This window comes from Perissodus microlepis, chromosome 16 (genome assembly GCF_051167445.1).
Source record: "Perissodus microlepis isolate ML-2025 ecotype Zambia chromosome 16, ASM5116744v1, whole genome shotgun sequence".
Taxonomy (NCBI): Eukaryota; Metazoa; Chordata; class Actinopteri; order Cichliformes; family Cichlidae; genus Perissodus; species Perissodus microlepis.
This window is the reverse complement of record NC_140476.1, coordinates 29,326,818-29,346,562: the sequence shown is the minus strand read 5'-3', so window position 1 is coordinate 29,346,562 and position 19,745 is coordinate 29,326,818. Positions and strand designations below refer to the sequence as shown.

The 19,745-nt window shown below is 38.4% G+C and overlaps 1 protein-coding gene across 1 annotated transcript in view; it reads left to right on the top strand.

Annotated features, from left to right (window-relative positions):
- Positions 1-8,160: 8,160 nt before the first annotated feature.
- The window catches only part of rnf17 (ring finger protein 17), a 26,176-nt gene continuing 14,591 nt past the window's right edge, over positions 8,161-19,745 (top strand). The window contains exons 1-15 of the mRNA XM_084907956.1: positions 8,161-8,267; positions 9,533-9,645; positions 10,055-10,152; positions 10,965-11,043; positions 11,354-11,443; positions 11,936-12,039; positions 12,522-12,690; positions 12,861-12,937; positions 14,096-14,170; positions 15,976-16,259; positions 16,383-16,472; positions 16,639-16,800; positions 18,705-18,876; positions 19,068-19,209; positions 19,549-19,739. Of these exons, the coding sequence (XP_084764082.1) occupies positions 8,201-8,267; positions 9,533-9,645; positions 10,055-10,152; positions 10,965-11,043; positions 11,354-11,443; positions 11,936-12,039; positions 12,522-12,690; positions 12,861-12,937; positions 14,096-14,170; positions 15,976-16,259; positions 16,383-16,472; positions 16,639-16,800; positions 18,705-18,876; positions 19,068-19,209; positions 19,549-19,739 (1,913 nt within the window). The 5' untranslated portion in view covers positions 8,161-8,200. The remainder of the gene's footprint in view (positions 8,268-9,532; positions 9,646-10,054; positions 10,153-10,964; positions 11,044-11,353; positions 11,444-11,935; positions 12,040-12,521; positions 12,691-12,860; positions 12,938-14,095; positions 14,171-15,975; positions 16,260-16,382; positions 16,473-16,638; positions 16,801-18,704; positions 18,877-19,067; positions 19,210-19,548; positions 19,740-19,745) is intronic.

The window sequence follows — 19,745 nt, the reverse complement described above, 5'->3', positions numbered from 1 at the left end:
CATGTTTGTTGGCAGACTAAAGGTTAGTTTATTTTCACCACATTTTACTTAAATTTAAATTGAACTAACTCAAGCAAACAGCGGGAACAGTTAGAAGTACTATAGAGAAAAGTCAAAAATCATGTATAAAGATTTCTGTGATGGCATCTATTGTTTTCTGGGCTATTGTTTTAAATCAATCTTAGTCTTTTAAACAGACATCAAAATGTATTTTGTAATGTGTTATAGATTACTATTCTAAAAGAAATGCAAGTTACCTTTCTTTTCACCTAAGCATCACTCTGTAACATGTCCTGAAATGCACTGTCAGATAATTACCAGTTAACAGTATAAACCTCATGCTACAGTCACACAAATCCCTGTACGACCGAGGACGCATGTACCATTTTTACAGTGTTTCAATTTAAACACAGAGCCAACAACACAAAGCAAAGCTGAGAACCTGCCTAAAGAGACTGATGCATTCACCACACTGATTCAACAATACAAACATGTAGAGTAAATATGTACAGTCCAAATAAAAACACTCGTTAGGCTACATTTAAAGACATGCAAGCAAGGAAAAGCATTTATATTACATCAGACATTCATAAAATATTTTATCAGCATAGTGTGTTTAAATAGAAAAACAGATCTTTACCCCTCCCACCATAAGGTGGGAGGGGTAAAGTGGCAAAAGTGGGGCATGAAACCTGAAAAGAATTAATGTTACATGGTAAGTGTAAGAATTGACTAAAGACCTTAATATTACCTTAACTAAACTTTAATGTGTTTAATTCTATTTTACATTTATTTTTGACTTTATTTTTGACCACTTTAAGGACCTGTTGCCTGATTTGAGCCTAGTTCTGACTCTTGCCTCACAAGAGTAAAAAGTAAATGTCAAATAATCGTTGTGCATCATTTAGCAAACATTTGTTTCAATTGTTGATGAAAACCTATCTTTGCATTATGGCTGATGGATGTAACTGTTTGATTGCTTCATTAATGGTTTATTGCTTATAGTTGTATGCTCCAACAAATATCTCAAACAGGTAGATTTGGTGGGCTAAACGTTGTACAGTTTATGTGCTGCAAACCAGACGTTGTTTGGAGGATCCCCAAAACTTATTCCCATAACATACATTAATCCAGTAATTAACCTTGTAGCATTTTCTTTTCAATTTGGGTCTTGTGATAAGGCAAATCACACAACACTTTGACATCTTTCCAACTTCTTCACCCCTTCTATCGCCCACCCATGAAGACCAAGACTCTCAGAGCCTCTGTCACACCCAGGGCAGCTGAAGCACACCATCACACTTACACATGTTCTCACTCACACAAAAAACATTTCTCCTTCACGCAAACTCCCACATAGATCCAAATCCTGTGTGCCAACTGTCCCGAATTCCAAATATTGAGGATGAGTCCAAAGCAACAATGGTCCAAAAGAGTTTGGTCAAACAATGATTTTATTGAACACACGCGTGGCGAGAGGTACACTGCAACACACTCAGCATAGGTCTCCGCCCAAAAATACACTTCAGAATGCTTTTAATATATCAGGGTTCCGCCCCTTCATGCGTCAGATAAGAATATGACATGCATCAGTTACAGTTAATGATTACTAGAAAGCTAAAAACAGACAGAGAAGTTCCTCTTTTCATCACATTCTTCCATACATGGCAGTTTGTTTTGCCCTTCAGATGGTCCCTGGGGACTTACAATTTTCTTGACTCTTCTTCTGTCACTCGTTACTAGGCAAACTTAAATGCAGTTAGAAGCTAAATGGATTTCAGGCCTTCAGCCTGGCCTATCTTTTAAAATCATTTGTGTTTGTAAGCGTGTATGCTTTTAACCTTCTGCTGCTCCAAGTCACTTACACAATAGATCGTCGCGCCAAAGAAGCTTAAGACCTTAAATAGACTGAGCATCAACTCTTCATGAGCACTATTTGCAATGTGTGTATAAGATGATTATAGCCACACCTTTAATAAAAGTTTTAGTCTAATGCCAGTGGCTTTAATAAACATTTTAATGCAATGCTATTGATGAAAGCTATGTTTAGCAGTAAAATATTTTCTTTATTCCCACACAACCCTATCCTCACCCTGACAAATGTGCCATATCAATGCTGAGAAGCAGGTCAAGCATTCTGTAAGTGCAGCAAAGTGAGATAATTACAACACAGACTGCTCACAGCTTCCTATTAAAGCACGCGGCCCCATCCGCACCCAAAATGATACAGCCCCCTCCACCCACCACATACACACACACACCACCCCGCAACTTAAAACATCCTGCTTTGCAGAGGACAGTGGCCTCTGGTGCAAAAAGCTAAGTGGCAGAGGAGCTCTTGTTTTTCTTTTTCCTTTTTTTCTTAGGATGGACAGGTCATGAAATGCTTAATGACAGACCAGTAAGTCAGTATGGCTAACGAGATGATCTTTCATTTTCCCTCCCTCTCCCAAATCCTTCTCCTTGATGTGATTTTTAGCGGGTATTAGGTCACCCAGGCAGTAAGGCTGGTCTAAAAACCATGCCAGCTTTCCAAGTCACTCCCAATGACTGGTACCCATTCATCCACCGCCTACACCTCCTAACTACGTCTTTGAGCATAAAGGATTAAGGTTTGAGTGTGAAGAGAGCATGACCAAGTGTACATGTGAACGAGTGCAGGTGATCATGTGTATGAGTAAGGAGGATGGAAGAAATAGGGAGAGGCAGCAAGCCTGAGGAAGGGTGACTAAGGGTTCATAGACATAGACACTAAGCCTGACTTTGAGTTGTTTTTAACAAGGGCTTTTTGGGATTATCTGGTTCTCTCTTAAGAATAGCTGTGCACTGCTGACACTAGTGTTATAGTACAACACCGCAGATTGTGTGAACAGAAAAACGAATTCTGCAGAACAATCCTGTAATAAAAACTACCTAGTTTATTTAAATCATGATTGATTATGATCAAATTTTAAAAGCTATACCAAATATACCAGTTGGTTTTCAGTCACTGAGCCTTTAGACTGTGCTTCAGATCAGAAGCATCTTTTTTCTACATTTAAAGGGTTGCGCATTGTGAATTTGTGGCCTGAAACTGACTGTCGGTAAAGAGTTCTACTGTAAAATCCAGACAAAATTTATGAGAAAAAGTGGCCTGTGGCCTGCATCAGTATTACATATGTACCTGCAAATCATTATGCCGTCATGTCCTGAAGCACAGTGCATACTTTAACAGAAACGTTCCTGCAAATTTGTCCACTTTCCACTAAAGAAAAGTCAAATTAGAGGGTTGTTGCTTTGATACAATCACAGAAGCAACTCTTCAGAACAGCTCTTAAGTAGAGCGATCTAAAAAACACACCAGTGGCAGAAGTAGTACAGAGGGGTGCAAGGACAATACATAAAAGGGAAGATATGTCCACAGGTTTCAGTTTTAAAGGTCAGAGTCATGAAATACACCTTGTAAATATAGCTGATAAATGGAAAGTAAAGTCTTCCTGTCTTCTAATGAGTATGAACTCTACAAATACACAGATCAGCCCAAAGAATAAGGCTAAAGACTAATGTTTGTTGTCTATAGTTCTGGTCAAAGTTTGTGGATCAGAGAAAATCCAAAATAAATCAAAACTTGTTTTGGGGGTTTTTTGGTCACAAAAGGTGTATTGTGTGCAATCATTCCACCCTGGAAAAATGTCTGATGGGCTGGTCTTAGTATTTCAGAAACTACTGAGCTACTGGGATTTTCCCAATCTCCAGAGTTTGCAGAGAACGGTCTGCAAAAAAAAAAAAATCCAGTGGGCAACAGATCTCTTGGCAAAAATTGCCTTGTTGATGTCAGAAGAGGGAGAATGGCAAGACTGCTTCAGGCTGATAGGGGAGCAACTTAATAACCAGGGTATGAAAAAGATCATCTCCAAATGCACAACAACGTTAAACCTAGAAACAGATGGGCTACAGCAGCAGAAGACAGCACTTGGTGCCACTCCTGTTAGCTAAGAACAGGCAACTCAGGCTACAATTTGCATGGGCATACCAGAACTGGACAATAGAAGATTAACAAGACATTACCTGGTCTGATGAGTCTTGACTTCTGCAGCAACATGTTAATGGCAGTATCAGAATCTGGTTTGACCCATCCTGCCTTGTATTAAAAGCTCAGGCTGTTGTTGGTATAATAGTGTGGGCAATATCCTCGGCATACTTTGGTCCCATTAGTACCAGTTGAGCATCATCTAAACACCACAGCTTGCCTTGATGCATGCGCAATCATCCAGGTAAGTAAATCCCAAAAGGTTGATCCTGTTTATGTGGATGTAGCATTTTCAGTGGGAGAAAACGTTTCATTACTCATCGAAGTGACTTGTTCAGTGCAGCTTTCCCCAACCTTATAAACAGTACATTTGCACAATGACTGAAACCAGCCCACTGACAGCACAATTGTCTGTAAGGTAAGTACCTATCATTAATTATACCATTATACCTGAGTATTGTTGCTGACCATGTCTATCCCTTTATGACCACAGTGTGCACATATCCTGATGGTTTGCTTTTTTGATGTTTTTTTCTGGTTATTCAGCATACATCTAACTACTTATGAAAAAGTTAGTAATGCTAGATTAAAAGGGAGAAGTCAAAGTGTTCCTGCAGTAGCTTAGACGATGACCTTAAAAGGTTGCTACTGAAAGTCTCTGGAAGCTGTCAATTGGAAATCTGTAAGCGATGGATATAATGTGTCCATTCTGAGAGTATTGTGAACAAATGTGAAACACTCCCCACCCCCTGTATCATCATCATTATGTGAATTTCTGCGGTCACTACACATAAAAAAGAGCAGCCCTATTTCTGTTTGTTTCAGCTGACCTGAATCTAATTGCAACAGCTATATTCAGGCATATATCTGCCAGTCAAAAACAGAAATGGACTTTGTCAAGGCCAAAAAACATTATGCACATGTAAAAAACATTTGTGCATATCAAAATACATAAAGAAGTATAACCTTTCAATAATTAAGGCATATCTCTTGGAGTATTATTCTACCTAATGGGATAGCAGGTCTTTCTGTGGCCAGACAAAGAAATAACAGGAGGTACAAGGAAGCGACTGTCATTTGGCATCGCCTCTGCTCTTTTCATGCTTTGACCAAGTGGCCTGCGGGGGTCAACCACTTAAGTCCTTGCTTTGGATGTCTACTGACCTTTCCTTGTTTTCTTTTCTTTTTTTTACTCAGTCGGTCAGGACCCAAGTAGAGGGGGTAGTCGGGGTGGGGGGGGTGGAAATTAATGGTTCAGTGGGGCTTCCTCAAAGATTAAAAAAAGATAAGAGGTTCCTCGGTAGAAAAAAAATCTATGATACTTCCTTAAAAAAAATCTATATGCCAGATGACTGCATCGAGATCAATGGTTTTGTTTGTTTCGACCGATTTCCCAAAGCCGACTGATTTTTAAAGTACACGTTCTGAGTCCAGTAACATCAATACTCTGACCCGGGTTTGTGTTTTCCTTTAATAAGACCTTTGAAGTACACACAAATAGACTGCTTTCTATAGACATCATCTTCTGTCGCATGAAGTGACCCACAATAACCGATTTGGGAAATAGCCGAATAACAACAATAAAGTGAGCTGATGGTTGTTCAAGGCTTGTTTGAGGCATCTCGCTAGAGCTAATAAGACAGCAAAGCTTAATTAACAGCATCATTAATGAGTGAGTGATTTGATAAGGTTTTGGGGGTGCAAAAGGGTTATTGTTCCTAAAGAAACACGAGGAAAATCACCCGAGGACGGGAAGTGACCCACATTTAGGAAGAGGAGCGATGGGGGGACAACCCCCATTCCCCTATCTGGCACCCCTACATCCTCCCCTGGGCAGCCTGCTGATTGGTTCATTACTTGCGGTAAACACAGTTACAACCCCCTGCCACAGCACATACACATATATGCACATATAGCCGTCCCTGCCCCCTTCCAGTCTGCCTATTATCATCCTGACCGATGTTCAGATTCCTTCAGTCCTCAAATCAGACTCATCATATTCTCTTCATCGATTCAAAGTGCAGAAAGGTAGAAATATTTATTTGTTTGGTAGAAACTTTTGAAAACCTGCTTGCAGACAAAGAAACAATGTAAAAAAAAGAAAAAGAAAAAAAAGATTCTTTCAAAGAAAAAGAGATTTCATTTTTCTTTGGTCACTCTTGTAAAATGAAAGAAAATAATGAACTACAAATAACTTTGCAAAGAAATGCAGAGTTACTACAGACACTGACCATTAAAAATGCAATTTCTTTCTTTTCTAGAGTGTCTCTTTCGTTTTCTTAATTTAAGCAATATTTAAACACTATGTCAGATGCACTTGTAGTGGTACACATCCTTGAGCCAGTGTTAACTGATCTTGGATCTTGGATATTCTCCTGACTCCAGGTGTTTTTATATCCCTGCAGGCTTGTGACACCTCAAAGGTGATCTGCTTTGACTTGAGATCAAAGCTAGGAGATGCATTAATTCAGACACTTACAGAGGTGGGAGTTATGCTAATAAAAAACATGTATTTCATGTTGTTGTTTGGAGGTGAATCCTGCCAGCTCGTGATGAAAAGTCCCTCTTCATGCGCTGCCATTTTATTCCGCCCTTAATGGACCTGGAAGGATACTCTCTGAAGGTTACATTTTGGCAGTGTTGCATACCAGATGATTTACCTTTACCATCTGATGTCTCTGCCTCTCTGCTCTCCACTGCCTTGTCACTCCCAGTTACTGCTGCTTCACTGAGTAGCTTGCCATTGTCCTCGGGCAGCGGTGCTGCTGGCAGCTGTGCTCAGATGGAAGAAGGGGCAACGTGCTGCCATTAGAATTGCTGTGAAGACTTGAAAATCGGTTCAAGAGAAAACAAAAGAATACATAATACAGCAAATAAGAGGAATGCATATTGTGAGAGAAAATACAAAAGAGATGGGTGAGAAATTCAAAACACTAAAAACAAAATTATACAGATTCATATTATTCCAACTTATGCAGTTTGTACATTCAGACCTATGAAACACATCTGAGCTTCCAATGGGTATTTAAGCATTTTTCAAAACATCCATACACACCAGAGATGGGAGACGATGAGGTAACTTCACTAAGAAAGACAAGACAGGAGAGGAAGAATAGAGTCTGCCCAGTGGCATTTGATAAACCAGAAATTTTAAGCCTACATGTAATTAATTCATATTATTTTAATATAATAATATTATTATTTGCTTGACCAGAGTGAAGACGCTAAATCAGTACAATTTTTTTAACACAAGCATTTGTCCTTATAATTAAGCAAGAAATCTCCCCAATGTTGCCACCTATGACACACACTTATCTGTAATGTTTAACCTAGAGGGATGACTAAAGGGATAAGAGCAGATCTATGGAGATATTCACAAGGGTGAAATGCAAATGGTCACTCCATAATCAGTCTTTTTAAATTACTTTAGATAAGAAGAAGAAAGAATGTCAAAGAGTGTATCTGCGCAAACACAAGAATATATTTTTCCAACTCGTCCGTTACGACTCTGCCTTAATCTTTGGTGCCCCCAAGTGTTCACAAAAAAGTGTACAAAATCAGGACTCAATTTTTCAGCCTTATTGCCTCAAATTGTATGTCTAAGGTTTATATTTCAGTAGTTGCTGATTAAATAGCCAATGAGTGAATTCGATCTCTATTTTCTCAGCTATGGTTTAGATTTGATTTCACAAAATTATACAGTTTTTATAAATATTTACTTTTCCTAGAATGGATGTGAACTTGTAAGGTAATTTTGACTCAGGCTTGGAACAATAAGGGTTAAGTAGATAGTTTTACAAAAATTTGGCAGGAAGTTTGGCACTAGGTTTGTTTTACTCCTAATGATTTGAAGAAAATTGAAGTTTCAGCTATTTAGCAATTACTTTTGGCTATCTTTTTGCTTCTTTTATTATTATGCATTAAAATTTATTATTATTATTATTATTATTATTTTATATTTACACTATATGACTCTAAAAAGTGGCTGCCTGTCTTATATAATGGATATTGATGCAACAGAGAATTAAAGCAATGTAGTAAATTAATAACGGTTCTGTAAATAAAAGTGTTTCATCACTCAATGACGCAATGAACATGCCTGGGCAGTAAACGCACCTGCACCGTCACGTGACAAAGAAAAACTGGAGAACCTTCTCGATAAATCAGTTTAGGGAAGGCAGTTCAACAAGGATGGACAGAGGCGAAAACCACAGCGCTGCAATTTGCAAGTTATGTGGGGAGGTCTTCACGCTTCCTGGTAGGGTTTTAAAATGTTTTTCTTACAATTTAACACGCGTTAACACACGTTATACCGTCTTACATGACGGTATAACTTACTTCTGTTCGCTAGCTAGCAGCGGTATCAGTTAGCTAAGTTAGCTAATTATGCAAATTTGTTCATATCAAACTTTGCCGAAAACGGCTAACTGCAAACTTATGAATTTTTCAGAATGTGTATTCTTCTGTCATGTAGCGACCTAAGAAAGAACTAAAATTGTCAAGTATATTGACCGAGCCCATAAAAATGTTTTAATTGGGACAAGAGAAAAACATGTCTCAAATTTTAAATTTTAATAAGTTAAAGTTCGTAGTTACGTTTTCCATATGGCGTTATAAAAACCGGTATAGAAACCGGTACAGAAACGCCCCTTCAAATATGCTATGACTGTTGGTGTTGCATAGCTTGTCCACCAGATGGCACTTTGCAATCCTGTTGGCAGTATTTCATTACTGTAATGGTCATAACACATACAGCTTCTATGTTTTTTAAAAAACAGTATTATTATGCATAATAATTCGTTTGATTTCATATTCAATGCGATGTTTCACACTCCATTTGCTGTTGTTTCACGTGTCATAATCGACCTACGTTGCCCATAAATAACTTCACCGTCACCAAAATATGTATCCGCAACGGAATTTTGTTCGAACTTTGTTGAAAAGGGCCACACTAGTTGTTGTACTAGTGTAATGTCGCAAGTACAACAACCTGCTGAGCAGAGCTGACAGAAAAAGAAAATCAAAATTTAAATATATTTCGGTATCTGTCTTAGTCGACCACACGTAGTTTGTCAAAATTGGTATTACTCCCAGATCACGTTACAAGTGTTGGTGTGTCCTAGCCAGGCCCTTGGTGATCAGACATATCACACAGGAATTTGTACATACACAGGCACAGAATAGCTCTAAATTCATTTAGACCAATACAAAGTTTTAGGTCATAAATCAGCTGCAGTTGTCCATATTTAACCTCTGGATTAGTTGCATGTCATTTAGCTAAACATTGTCTTAAAAAACTTAACTACAATGTTTCCTGTTTCATTCATTTTTGAAGTACTGTGTCCAGAACAACTAAGCTAAATTTGGGTAAATTACAGACTAATGTATTCAACCAGTGATAACATTTTGTTATGATAAGATATCTGTATTTTGATAATATATGTCTTTAAGATCAAAGTTCAAGGGAACAAAAACAAAGTTTATCCCTTTTTTTTTTTTTTTTCTTTTTCTTTTTTCCTACAGAGGATGATATCCCTGGCAATCTCCCTCGTGTGCTTTTATGTGGCCACATCTATTGCACATTTTGCCTGCAGTCTCTTGAATGTGACAGTGTCATCAGATGTCCGGAGTGTGAGGTAAAAATTGTCTTTCCATTCAGTGGAGGCCACAACTCAGTTGTTGACAGTAGCAAATTTAAAAGGATCACTTTCATCATAGATTACTAAATTAGTGGCTTATTAATTTGTAAAGCACTTCACGTATAAATGTGAAATGATTAGTTTGTCTTTCCTTAAGGGTAGGTGTAGATGTGCAAGAAATGCTAGAAACACATGGCTGTTGTCTGTTGTAATGTCACTGGATATTTTAGTAGTTTTACATAACACACATTGTGTTCGAACAGACCGAAAGTAGCTTTTTCTTTATTTTTATTTTTTTCAAGGTAAATCAGCAACATTTGCTATTGATGTGGTTTTGCATCAAAGTTCTTCATTGCAGAAAAAGTCAAAAGGTGATTGTAAGCTATCAAATTAATCCTCCCTGCAGGTTGTGTCCACTCTTCCCGAAGGGCAAGTGTATGGTCTGCAGGAAGACAGCAGAATCATAGGCCTTATCTACACTACTAAAATGAATAAGATGAAAAGGTAAGATGCATCTCTGACTATTGAGCTAACCCACTGCTGTATCAGAAGTTAAATGCTAGATTAGATGAAACTTTATTAATCCCTCGGGTGGGTTCCTCCGGGAAATTCAGTGCTGTTAAGAATTTTGCCTCCTCTGCATGTAATGAATGTGCCATAGATTTTACAGTATCATTAGAGAGTCTTTATTCTCCCCCTGAAGGGAGGGAGTATGTTGTCAGTTCAGTTTGTTTGTCTGGTTGTTAGTAGCCTAGCTCCCACAGTTTTCAGTCGCCCCACCCTGGGGCGCCTCTGTCAGTGCGCCCCAGGGTGGCTGTGGCTACAGTGTAGCTTGTCATCACCAGTGTGTGAATGGGTGGATGACTGGATGTGTAAAGCGCTTTGGGGTCCTTAGGGACTAGTAAAGCGCTATACAAATACAGGCCATTTACCATTTTACCATATTATTTTCAAATTTTGTGTGACGGTAGATACCAATACCACTTCAAGCTGATTTATTTTGGTGAAAATCAGGTGAAGGGCACACCAAATGTGAAAATCAGTAAAAACTTTATATTACCCACAGTTTTTAATAGATCATCTTCAAATTTCACAACAATATACTAGGCCTTAGGTGACATAAGTACCTAGGTTGACAGGGCATGGAGAGAGCTGTACAACACTTTTTTTTTTTTTTTTCCAATACAACGTCACAATGATGCCATAAAAGGCTGATGTCATCATTTTGTAAAAACAACATCATAAAATATGAAGTTGAGCTCTCTGCGTACTCTTGTTATGATAAATTTTCTGGTATTTCTCTTCTTAAACCTCAGATGTGACAAATCAAAGAATCGCAAAAAGAACAAGGCATCACCATCCACAGACACTCATGTCAGCTCTGATATGGAGCAGGTAAGTTTGGATGAGGTTAGTAGTGGAGAATGAAAGTTGTTTTCACACCGCATGCTGTTAATGTCAAACATGTCTGTAAATTTTCAAATTACTTAGCACACTGCATTAACACATTGACTGTGACATATATTTATTCCAGCATGTTATGTGAGATGACATTTAAGCATAGCACTACATGTTTCTTTCTCAGGTTACTGGCATAAATGTTTGACTTATTCTCATTAGTACATGCTTTTAGTACTAACCACGAATGACTGGCAAATATTTAATAATTGTTGAAGTAAGATTTCTGATGCTGATTTTTTTCTAGCCAGCTGATATTGAGAAGATTCAGAAGACTGTAGATGAGGCATTGGCTCAGGCTGCAGAAACTCTTGCCCAGCTTGTGCACATCCATGAGGTAAAAGCTGCATTCCATACTTTTCTTTTTAAAAGTGGAAGCTGTCTTAAATGAAAACATCCAAAAATCCCTTTCTTATATACCACACCTGAAACTGATTTCATAGTTGACAGTTGCAAAAGACACCCCCCCCCCCCCCCCCCCCCCAAAAAAAAAGGAAAAAACAAATGTAATGCTTAAAAGCTCACAACTGATAGAGCAAATCATAGCTAATAAGGTTTATTAGCAATAGGTCCTTAACATTGATTTTGTGGGTTAAGTGTTGCTCCCAAGTCTTTGAATGATAACTTAGGCAAATTGTGTTTTTTATCTTTTATACGCCGCCTTTATATTTTAACAGTGTCGTACAACAAGATAAAAACAACCTGAACACATGTTGTAGAATATTATCACTAACTGTTTATGTTATTTAACATAACATTAATTATAATACAAAAAATGTTCTTTGAGACTGTTGTTGGATTTGCAAATAAATGTTTTTCATTTGTGCAGACACTGACGACTGGTCTGGAAGAACAAGTGAAGAGAGAGGTAGCTCGGCTGGAGATGGAGATCAAGCAAGCTGCAGACAAGGCTTTACATGCTGTTCAAAACTGGTATGGATGTTAAGTCTCAAAATGTAGTTCAGTAGAAAGGCTTTGTAATGATATCCTGTGTTCACCTTTGGAAAAGTGGTTTATCAGAGTTTCTTAAGAGCTTGAAGAGAAGGGGACTGGACTTCTTTAAAAATAAATTTTTTTTGTTGTTTTTTTGAAGGTTTTTCATCCAAGAAACGTCTTTAGTTTTATAATCAAAAGGTAGAGAGTACCAGATATTAAAATCTTATTTAGGGTTGTCCTTTATGAAATGATTATTGCATTGTCACATTAGCCAAGGGGTGAAAAAAGGTGTGGGTCACTACCACCAGAGGTTTCAGACAAAACCACTGCGAAGACCTTCTCCCACTCTATCATGTGACCTATTGAGGTTGCCTCACACAAGGTGCAGGTTGGGGTTAGATATGAAACTAACAATAGTTGATGGGTCCTTTTTTGTTGTTGTTGTTTTTACTTGCCCCCCCCCCCCAAAAAAAAAACAGGAAAGACGCACAGATGAGCCAGCTGACAAAACTGAAGACAAAATTCTCATCCAGCCAAGCAGCAGTGCGCCACATCCAGGAGCGAATAAAGGCATTGGAGATTGCCATGCAGATGGCCAGAAAAGTGCGCCGTGTCCCCTTTTTGGAGCAGTACTGCATACTAGATAAGGTGTTTGTTATTCTTACATACATCCTGACAGATTCCTCCTCACACAGTATATGTCAAATTCTGTAAAATTTGTAACAAATTGATGTGACTTCACCTGCTGCTTTAATAATTTATAGGAAAGAAGACAATATAGTGAATTCTGAAATATGCTGCTTCTCTTTGAATAATAGGTATTAGAGACACTGCAGGCTCCAGTGGATGACCAGTTGATTGATATGAAATGCATTACCATGGGGACTGGAATGAGGTTTGTTATTGTTTGGTTTGTAGGGGACATATATAGAACACTTTGGTTGTGTCCAAATTCATGGGCTGCATCCTCCTGAGGACGCATTTGTAGACCGATTACGTCACAGCGAAACGCCGAAGGCTGTCCAAATTCGTAGACTCCTCCGAATGTAGCTGACAAATGCGTCCTCCCTTTCCCCTAATTTGAAGGATGGGTCAGGTGTGTCCTTCGTGGCCCACCATATCCCAGAATTCATAGCGTGGCCCAGCCAATTCCAGTTTTCAACAATGGCGGCTGCTACTAAGTTTTAAAATTACTCTTATTAATCTTTCTGGGTCACAAAATAAACTTTTAACATATTTTCAGGCGAGAATGTGGGTGTGTAAACTTCAAATATCTGCTCGTTTATGAAGACATCGCATATTTGCAAAAGTGCGGCAACGTTTTCGGAGACGTATGTTACCCACCAGCTCGATAGCTAGCCGGGAGCTCAAGCGTCACTGAAGCTGCCGAGAACGGCACAACTCCCGGCACATCATTTTCAGATCACCGCGGACTTTCGCAACTCAGGTTAAACGTAATATAAAAGTCACTTAGACAACCTAAAAATGTTATTGTTTGGCTTTTTTCAGTGTTTTATTTGTTCGTGAGTAAATCGGTTTGGCTGAGATTAAAGTTATTAGATTAGATAAAATAAAAGTTTATTAATCCCCCGGGTGGGTTCCTCCTTGGTTTTCACACAGCTGAATAAACGTCAAACAGAAAACTGATCAAACAGAAGTGTGAGATGGTTGAGAATTTACGCCAGTGTCCTGTCATATTTTAGATAGCAAGGAGCAGACGGCCGAGTTTATTAAACTCCACCGAGACAGCGGTGGAGTGTAATAATCAGAAGGCTAGACCGTCCAATTCCACAGCCGTTTACTTCCGGCCTACCAGACCTTCTGAGGACCCGGCCCACGTAGACCGCGAAGGCCCCTCAGCAGGATGCAGCCCATGAATTTGGACACGACCTTTATACATGAAACAAGTTCTTTACTGTCTTCCCAATAGTATATTGACATATTAAAATAGTAACAATAATGTGTGCAGGAAAGTGCAGGAGTCTGAGCGCATGAGTGATATACTTTTATTTCTACATATTTTAAAACTGGGATATCTATGTATGTGTTGTAGCTGTGTTTTCCAGTTAGAGTGTCTGAATGGGAATTTAGCATTGTCCTTGAAGATGGAAGTCAGCGACCCAAAAGAGTGAGTGTTTAATTTATCCCTTATAGATTTCCACTTGTATTCATTATTCCCTTTCAAGTGATTTAAGATTTGTCTTACCTTTTTTGTTTGTTTGTTTGAGCAGTTGAGAAAAGTATTGTGCCATAGACTTCTATATGCAGAATATGCATTAATTACAGCTAATGGTCTTGTACTAACTAACTTGTACTTTACCATACATAACTGTGCAAGTCTTAAGTCACCCTTCATCTTTTAAAAATATTTTTATTAGGGAAAAAATGGGGAAATGGTTGCAGAGATTTATTAAGATGTGTAAACATGTGCAAATACAGTAAGCCCAAAACTGAGTTCCTACAATTTTAACGAGTTTGAAAGTCAACATTTGGTTCAACCCCCTTTATTCTTTGACACTGCCTAAGCTATTCTAGGCAGCTTTCTGGTTATACCTTTAAGTAGTCTTCAGGAATAGTTCTTCAGGCTTCTGGAAAGACATCCAAAGCTCTTCTTTGGATTTTGGCTGCCTTACTTCTACTTTCTGTCAATTCTGCCTCTGGTGAGGCCAAATTCATGACTCATTCGTGGTGGGCTGAAATGTGTTCTTTTCCACACTGGCAATGTGTTTAGGGTTATTGTTATGCTGATAAATGCCAATCAGAAGCTTTCCCAATGGTATTACGTGATGGTGGCATTTATAATAGACCTGTTGCCGCTGATTTTCTGTCCAGTTTTTGGTTAATTTGGCATACCCCAGCTTTTTCTCCGTTTCCTTTACTTAAAAAATGGTTCTTGACACCCACACTTAAACTGAGACCATTTTTGATGAGTCCTTGGTGAACAGTAGATAGGTGAACTGGAAGCCTAGATGCCTCTCTCCAGTCCTTTTTCAAATAATTGCTGGATTTTTTTCCCCCTATTTTATAAGGACATGACTTTCAGATACTGTTCATCTGCTGTACACTTTTTTTCCTAAGGTCTCACACATGTCTTGGTCCCTCCAGTGATGCATAGAACATATTATCCTACAACCTGGTATATACCAGGTTGTAGTATAGTATTTTTACAGTAATAGCATTTTAGGACTTGCCTTGTTATCTTTGGCATTTCTTTTCATAGATTCAGTTAAAGAAATAAAGAAATACAATTGTTCAACAGGTAACAAAGTCCCTAAAGATACAACTTCAAATCGGTTCTTTGCTAACTGCTATCTGTTATGTATGGACACAACACTGGTTCATCTCTCTTTAGTTAGGTGCTTTTTTTTCCTTTCTTTTTTTCTTTTTATCTTTTAAATGGTTGGTTCATAGGTTTAATGTTAAGTTGCTCAAGCAAAAAATTTACCCTGAAAATGGGCAAGTAGAAGGACTGGGCTGAAAGTAAGCAAAGAGTGGACAATGTTCAAAGAAAACCTGTGAAAAACCTTCACAAAGCCTGGAGAACTACTGCTGAATACTTAAAACCCTACATGAAAATCTGGCTGTTTGAAAGCAAAGCATTACTGTAGTAATGCTCTGAGTTTTATTTGCGGCACAATGTATTAGTAAAGGGGTGGTAATGTGCTACTATAGGATTGTGTTGAAATACGTGGTTGTTCTGTTGTAAAAGCCCTTTGAGGTAACTGTTGTTGTGATTTGGGTGCAATATAAATAGAATTTATATGGCATTAAAACATATACACATTGTGGTTACACATATGTAAGTACACATTTATACTGAAATATGGGCAAAAGAAGATTCAATAGAGATTCATTAATTTTCAGTGCACTGCTAGTGCCATTTGTATTGCCTTTAATTTTTGAAGGCATGTTAACTTGTGACATTTGTTGTAGCCTGGCTCAGTCCCCACCCAAAAGCTACCAGCCAGGCAGGTTTGGTAGAAAGTCTCACTTGAAACGTCCAGATGGCAGAAACAGCAGGTGTATTCCACGCAGTGACAAAATCCACACCCCACCAAAGCAGCGCCAACAGAGTCCAAGAGCTAACAGTCCATCATCACAAGGCTCCTCTCCAAGCCCAAGATCTCGTTGCAGGTTCAACCTTTCTCGCCATAGCTCAGCTTCAGACCTTGGAAGCCCAGATGTGATTATTGAGGACTTTTTAGATGAGGGACAAGGTGTGTTGCTTTGTTGTTAGTACATTCTTTACATTGATTTTCTTAAATGATGTTTGAGCCAAATAGAATCTTAAAATGGAGGCAAAAGAGAAGCTTTAATCTATTTTGAAATGTTTCCTGTAGCCCTCCCTCCAACTGGGCCTGAACTGGCCAGTGACAAACTAAGAATTAACAGGAGAAGAAAACATCAGTTCTCTGCTACTAAGAGAAGTGGTAAGGAATTGTTATATAGTGTTATATCGTTATAAAGATAAAGTCAATATAAGTAGATCAATAAGCATAATGTCAACCAGCAAAAAACAGTTGTCCTACCACACATCATTTAAAATTAACTGGTACATGCTCTAAATAAGACAAACCATTTGTTGTCTGTTTTTAGCAGTCACACAGTGGGTGGTGGTAACCCACATTGTGAATCCAAGTCAGTTCTATGTCCAGTCTGTGGCTGAGAGGAGGGAAAGTGAGATCCTTTCAGACAAAATCAACCAACTCTGCAGTGGAGATGGTTGCAGCTTCACTGTAAAGGACACAGTGGAAACAGGTTTGTGTATGTGTGTGTGCACTTCGGTTTGTGTGAAAATTTTACATTTCAGTTTAAACATATTCCGCATTTGAGCTGTGCTATATTATAGCGTTTGTAATAATAGCAGTATAAATTTTTTACACGATATAAGAATGTCATATTGTTTTTCTATCACAATGCCATTTTACGTGCCTTAGTGCAAACAACAACAATATAAGCTCAGACAGTAGTGTGGAGCTTATATAGGAGAGAGCAGCGTGTCAGGATTTATGAAGTGAATGGTTCATGAGAATACTTTTTAATCAAAGCTAGATAATGTAAATTGTTCCGTAAACTGTTAATGAGTTAAGGTAACAAAGTGGCATTGAATTTAATTGTGCTCCCTTGGAAAATGTTTGTACTGTAAGAATAAAAATGACTTGACAGTTAATGCAAAGGGGATATTCAATAATTTAGGAATTTTGTAATTTGTGAACTAATTACTATTGGTTTGATATTGGGTGGAGAAAAATACATTGGAAATAATTTTATTATACTTCAGTGGTAAAAGACTAATGTCATCACCCTGCCAGGAGAGTGAACAGCTGTGAGAAAATTTGAGAACGAGGCAACATTGGATTTTCAAATTGGTACCATTAGTGCATCTATTAAAAATCTTGGATGAGTTCAAATCTCAGTTAGTTCAACCTCAAGGTCGGAGGTCATCTGCATGTGATAACTCACGGAAGTCACCTAGGATTTTCAAATTTATGCCATCAATGCACCTACTAGTAGGCAGAGGGGTTGCACTGGCAGCTTTCAATATTTTTTTTATCTTGCTTTCTTGTTCCCTTTTTGATTATGCTTGAGTTTTCCATATACTGAGAATTAGGGCTGGGCCATATCATACCGTTCACGGTAATACCGGTGTAATGTTGGGCAACGATAGGAAAATGAAATATCGTGATAGAATATGGGTAAAACGCACATGCGCATTGCCTTTGTTTACATACGCACATGGCGGCGATGCAGAATGAGAAGAGCGAAGTGGATCGTTAAATGAAACGGATGAACCAGAATTGGTTTGTACAAATGCTGCAACTTCAGTGGTGTGGAACTGGTTTGGCTTTCATCCGTCAGATACACAACAAAGCACTATTTTTGGTAGCGCATGCTAGGGGGCCGTCGTTATTACCGTGTTTTTTTTTGGAAAATACAGCACACTTAAAATCAATCCTTTGATTTTTCTGAAAATCGACAGTGTCCTTTATAATCTCGTGTGCCTTATGTATGAATTCTGGTTGTGTTTACTGACCTGGAAACGATTTTATATGCTACACGGCACTCGAAAATCTGTCAAATGTTTCAGTACGACTTTGCTAAGCTACGAAGCCGCACCGCTTGATGGATTGTCGGAGCATTACGGCTACCGTAGGCAGGCGCCTCGCGGAGTGATACGTACTGTGCTTCAACATAATATTACCGTATTGTGTGTGTATAACCTCTTTTTAAGTTTTGTGGATATTATACATGGTTATGCTGAGGATATGTCAGCCAATTTCCACTGGAAATGCCTTTTGGTTAAACTGTCGGCAAGGAATTTGCATTTGCACAGTTAATTTTTTATATAACTTTAATGCACTTAAAAAAGCTGCTTGTTTAAGTGAAAATACATTGATGTTCTTTTTTCTTTCTTTTTTTTTTTTTTTTTTGGACTAATAAAGTTGTGGAGTTGTAAAGTATTTTGTCTAGTGTCAATTATATCATCAGTTATATCGTTATCGCAAATTTTCAAATGTCAAGGTCAAATGTATATCGTGATAAATATTTTTGGTCATATCGCTGTGCTCTACTGAGAATGCATCAAGCCATACTTTTAATTCAGAATGGCTATAGACATCGTCATGTTTGTTTGTTTTCTTTGATTTACGGTTTCTCTGCAGAATCCTTGATCTTTGTAAAGTGGAACGAGGGCCACTGGTGTCGGGCTAGAGTGGTCGAAGTCTTGCAGAAAGGCTCTTTAGAGCCTGTGAAAACCTGTGCAGTCACCCAGCTGGCTAGTATCCGAGTTTTCTTCCTTGATCATGGACTCACAAAAAGCATCACTATAAATAGGTACACACACGCACTGCAGTAAACGTAGAACCCCAATTCCCCCAGGAAATTAGGACATTGTAGAAGATTATTTTGACTCTGTGTGTTGTTCATTTCTTTTTCATCAGAGAGGTGGCACATAAGTATACTATGTTTGAAGTTTTCTGTTCTTAGCTTTAGTTAATTCTGTATTGTTTGGATGAATTTACCAGCGAAGACGGGGCTACTGAGGCTTCACTGAGTGCTGTGAACAACCAGCTGAGAAAACTGGGTAGAGCCGTAAAAAATGACTTGGCTCACTTTGCCCCAATGGTCATCAGATGTTCACTCAAGGACCTGGTGCCTTATGATGTGGTAAGACTGCAGAAATTTATAGACTGATATAGAATTTGTATTTTGAAGAATACTTTCTTGGAAGGTCAATATAGTAAAAGCTCCTTTTTCTTAAGTTTCACGTGCCAGTATTTCAGAAAGCACAAGAAAGAACCTAAATATGCTTTTTATGAGATATTTCCAATGAAGGAAAACACTGAGTTTTTATTATCATTATTATTATTAAAAGTTCTATTCCCAGTGAAAGATGATACTAGTTTTTCATTGCTTCTTGAAATGTTAGTTGTATTTTTTATTGTGGATAAATATTGTGTGTGTGTGTGTGTGTGTGGGTGTGTGTGTGTGTGTGTGCGCGCGCAGACAAAGGGCTGGAGTAAAGAGGCACAGGTTGAATTCCGCAATGTGGTTGGCTCTGCAGCAGTGGAGATGCGGCCTTTGGGTCAGGACCGAGAGTCTTTGTTGGTAGACCTGCGGAAAGCTCCCATGGAACAGTTCAGCTCCAGTGTATTCATCTCTATCAGAGAGTATCTTGTTTTCATTGAAGTAGCCAGGTACCC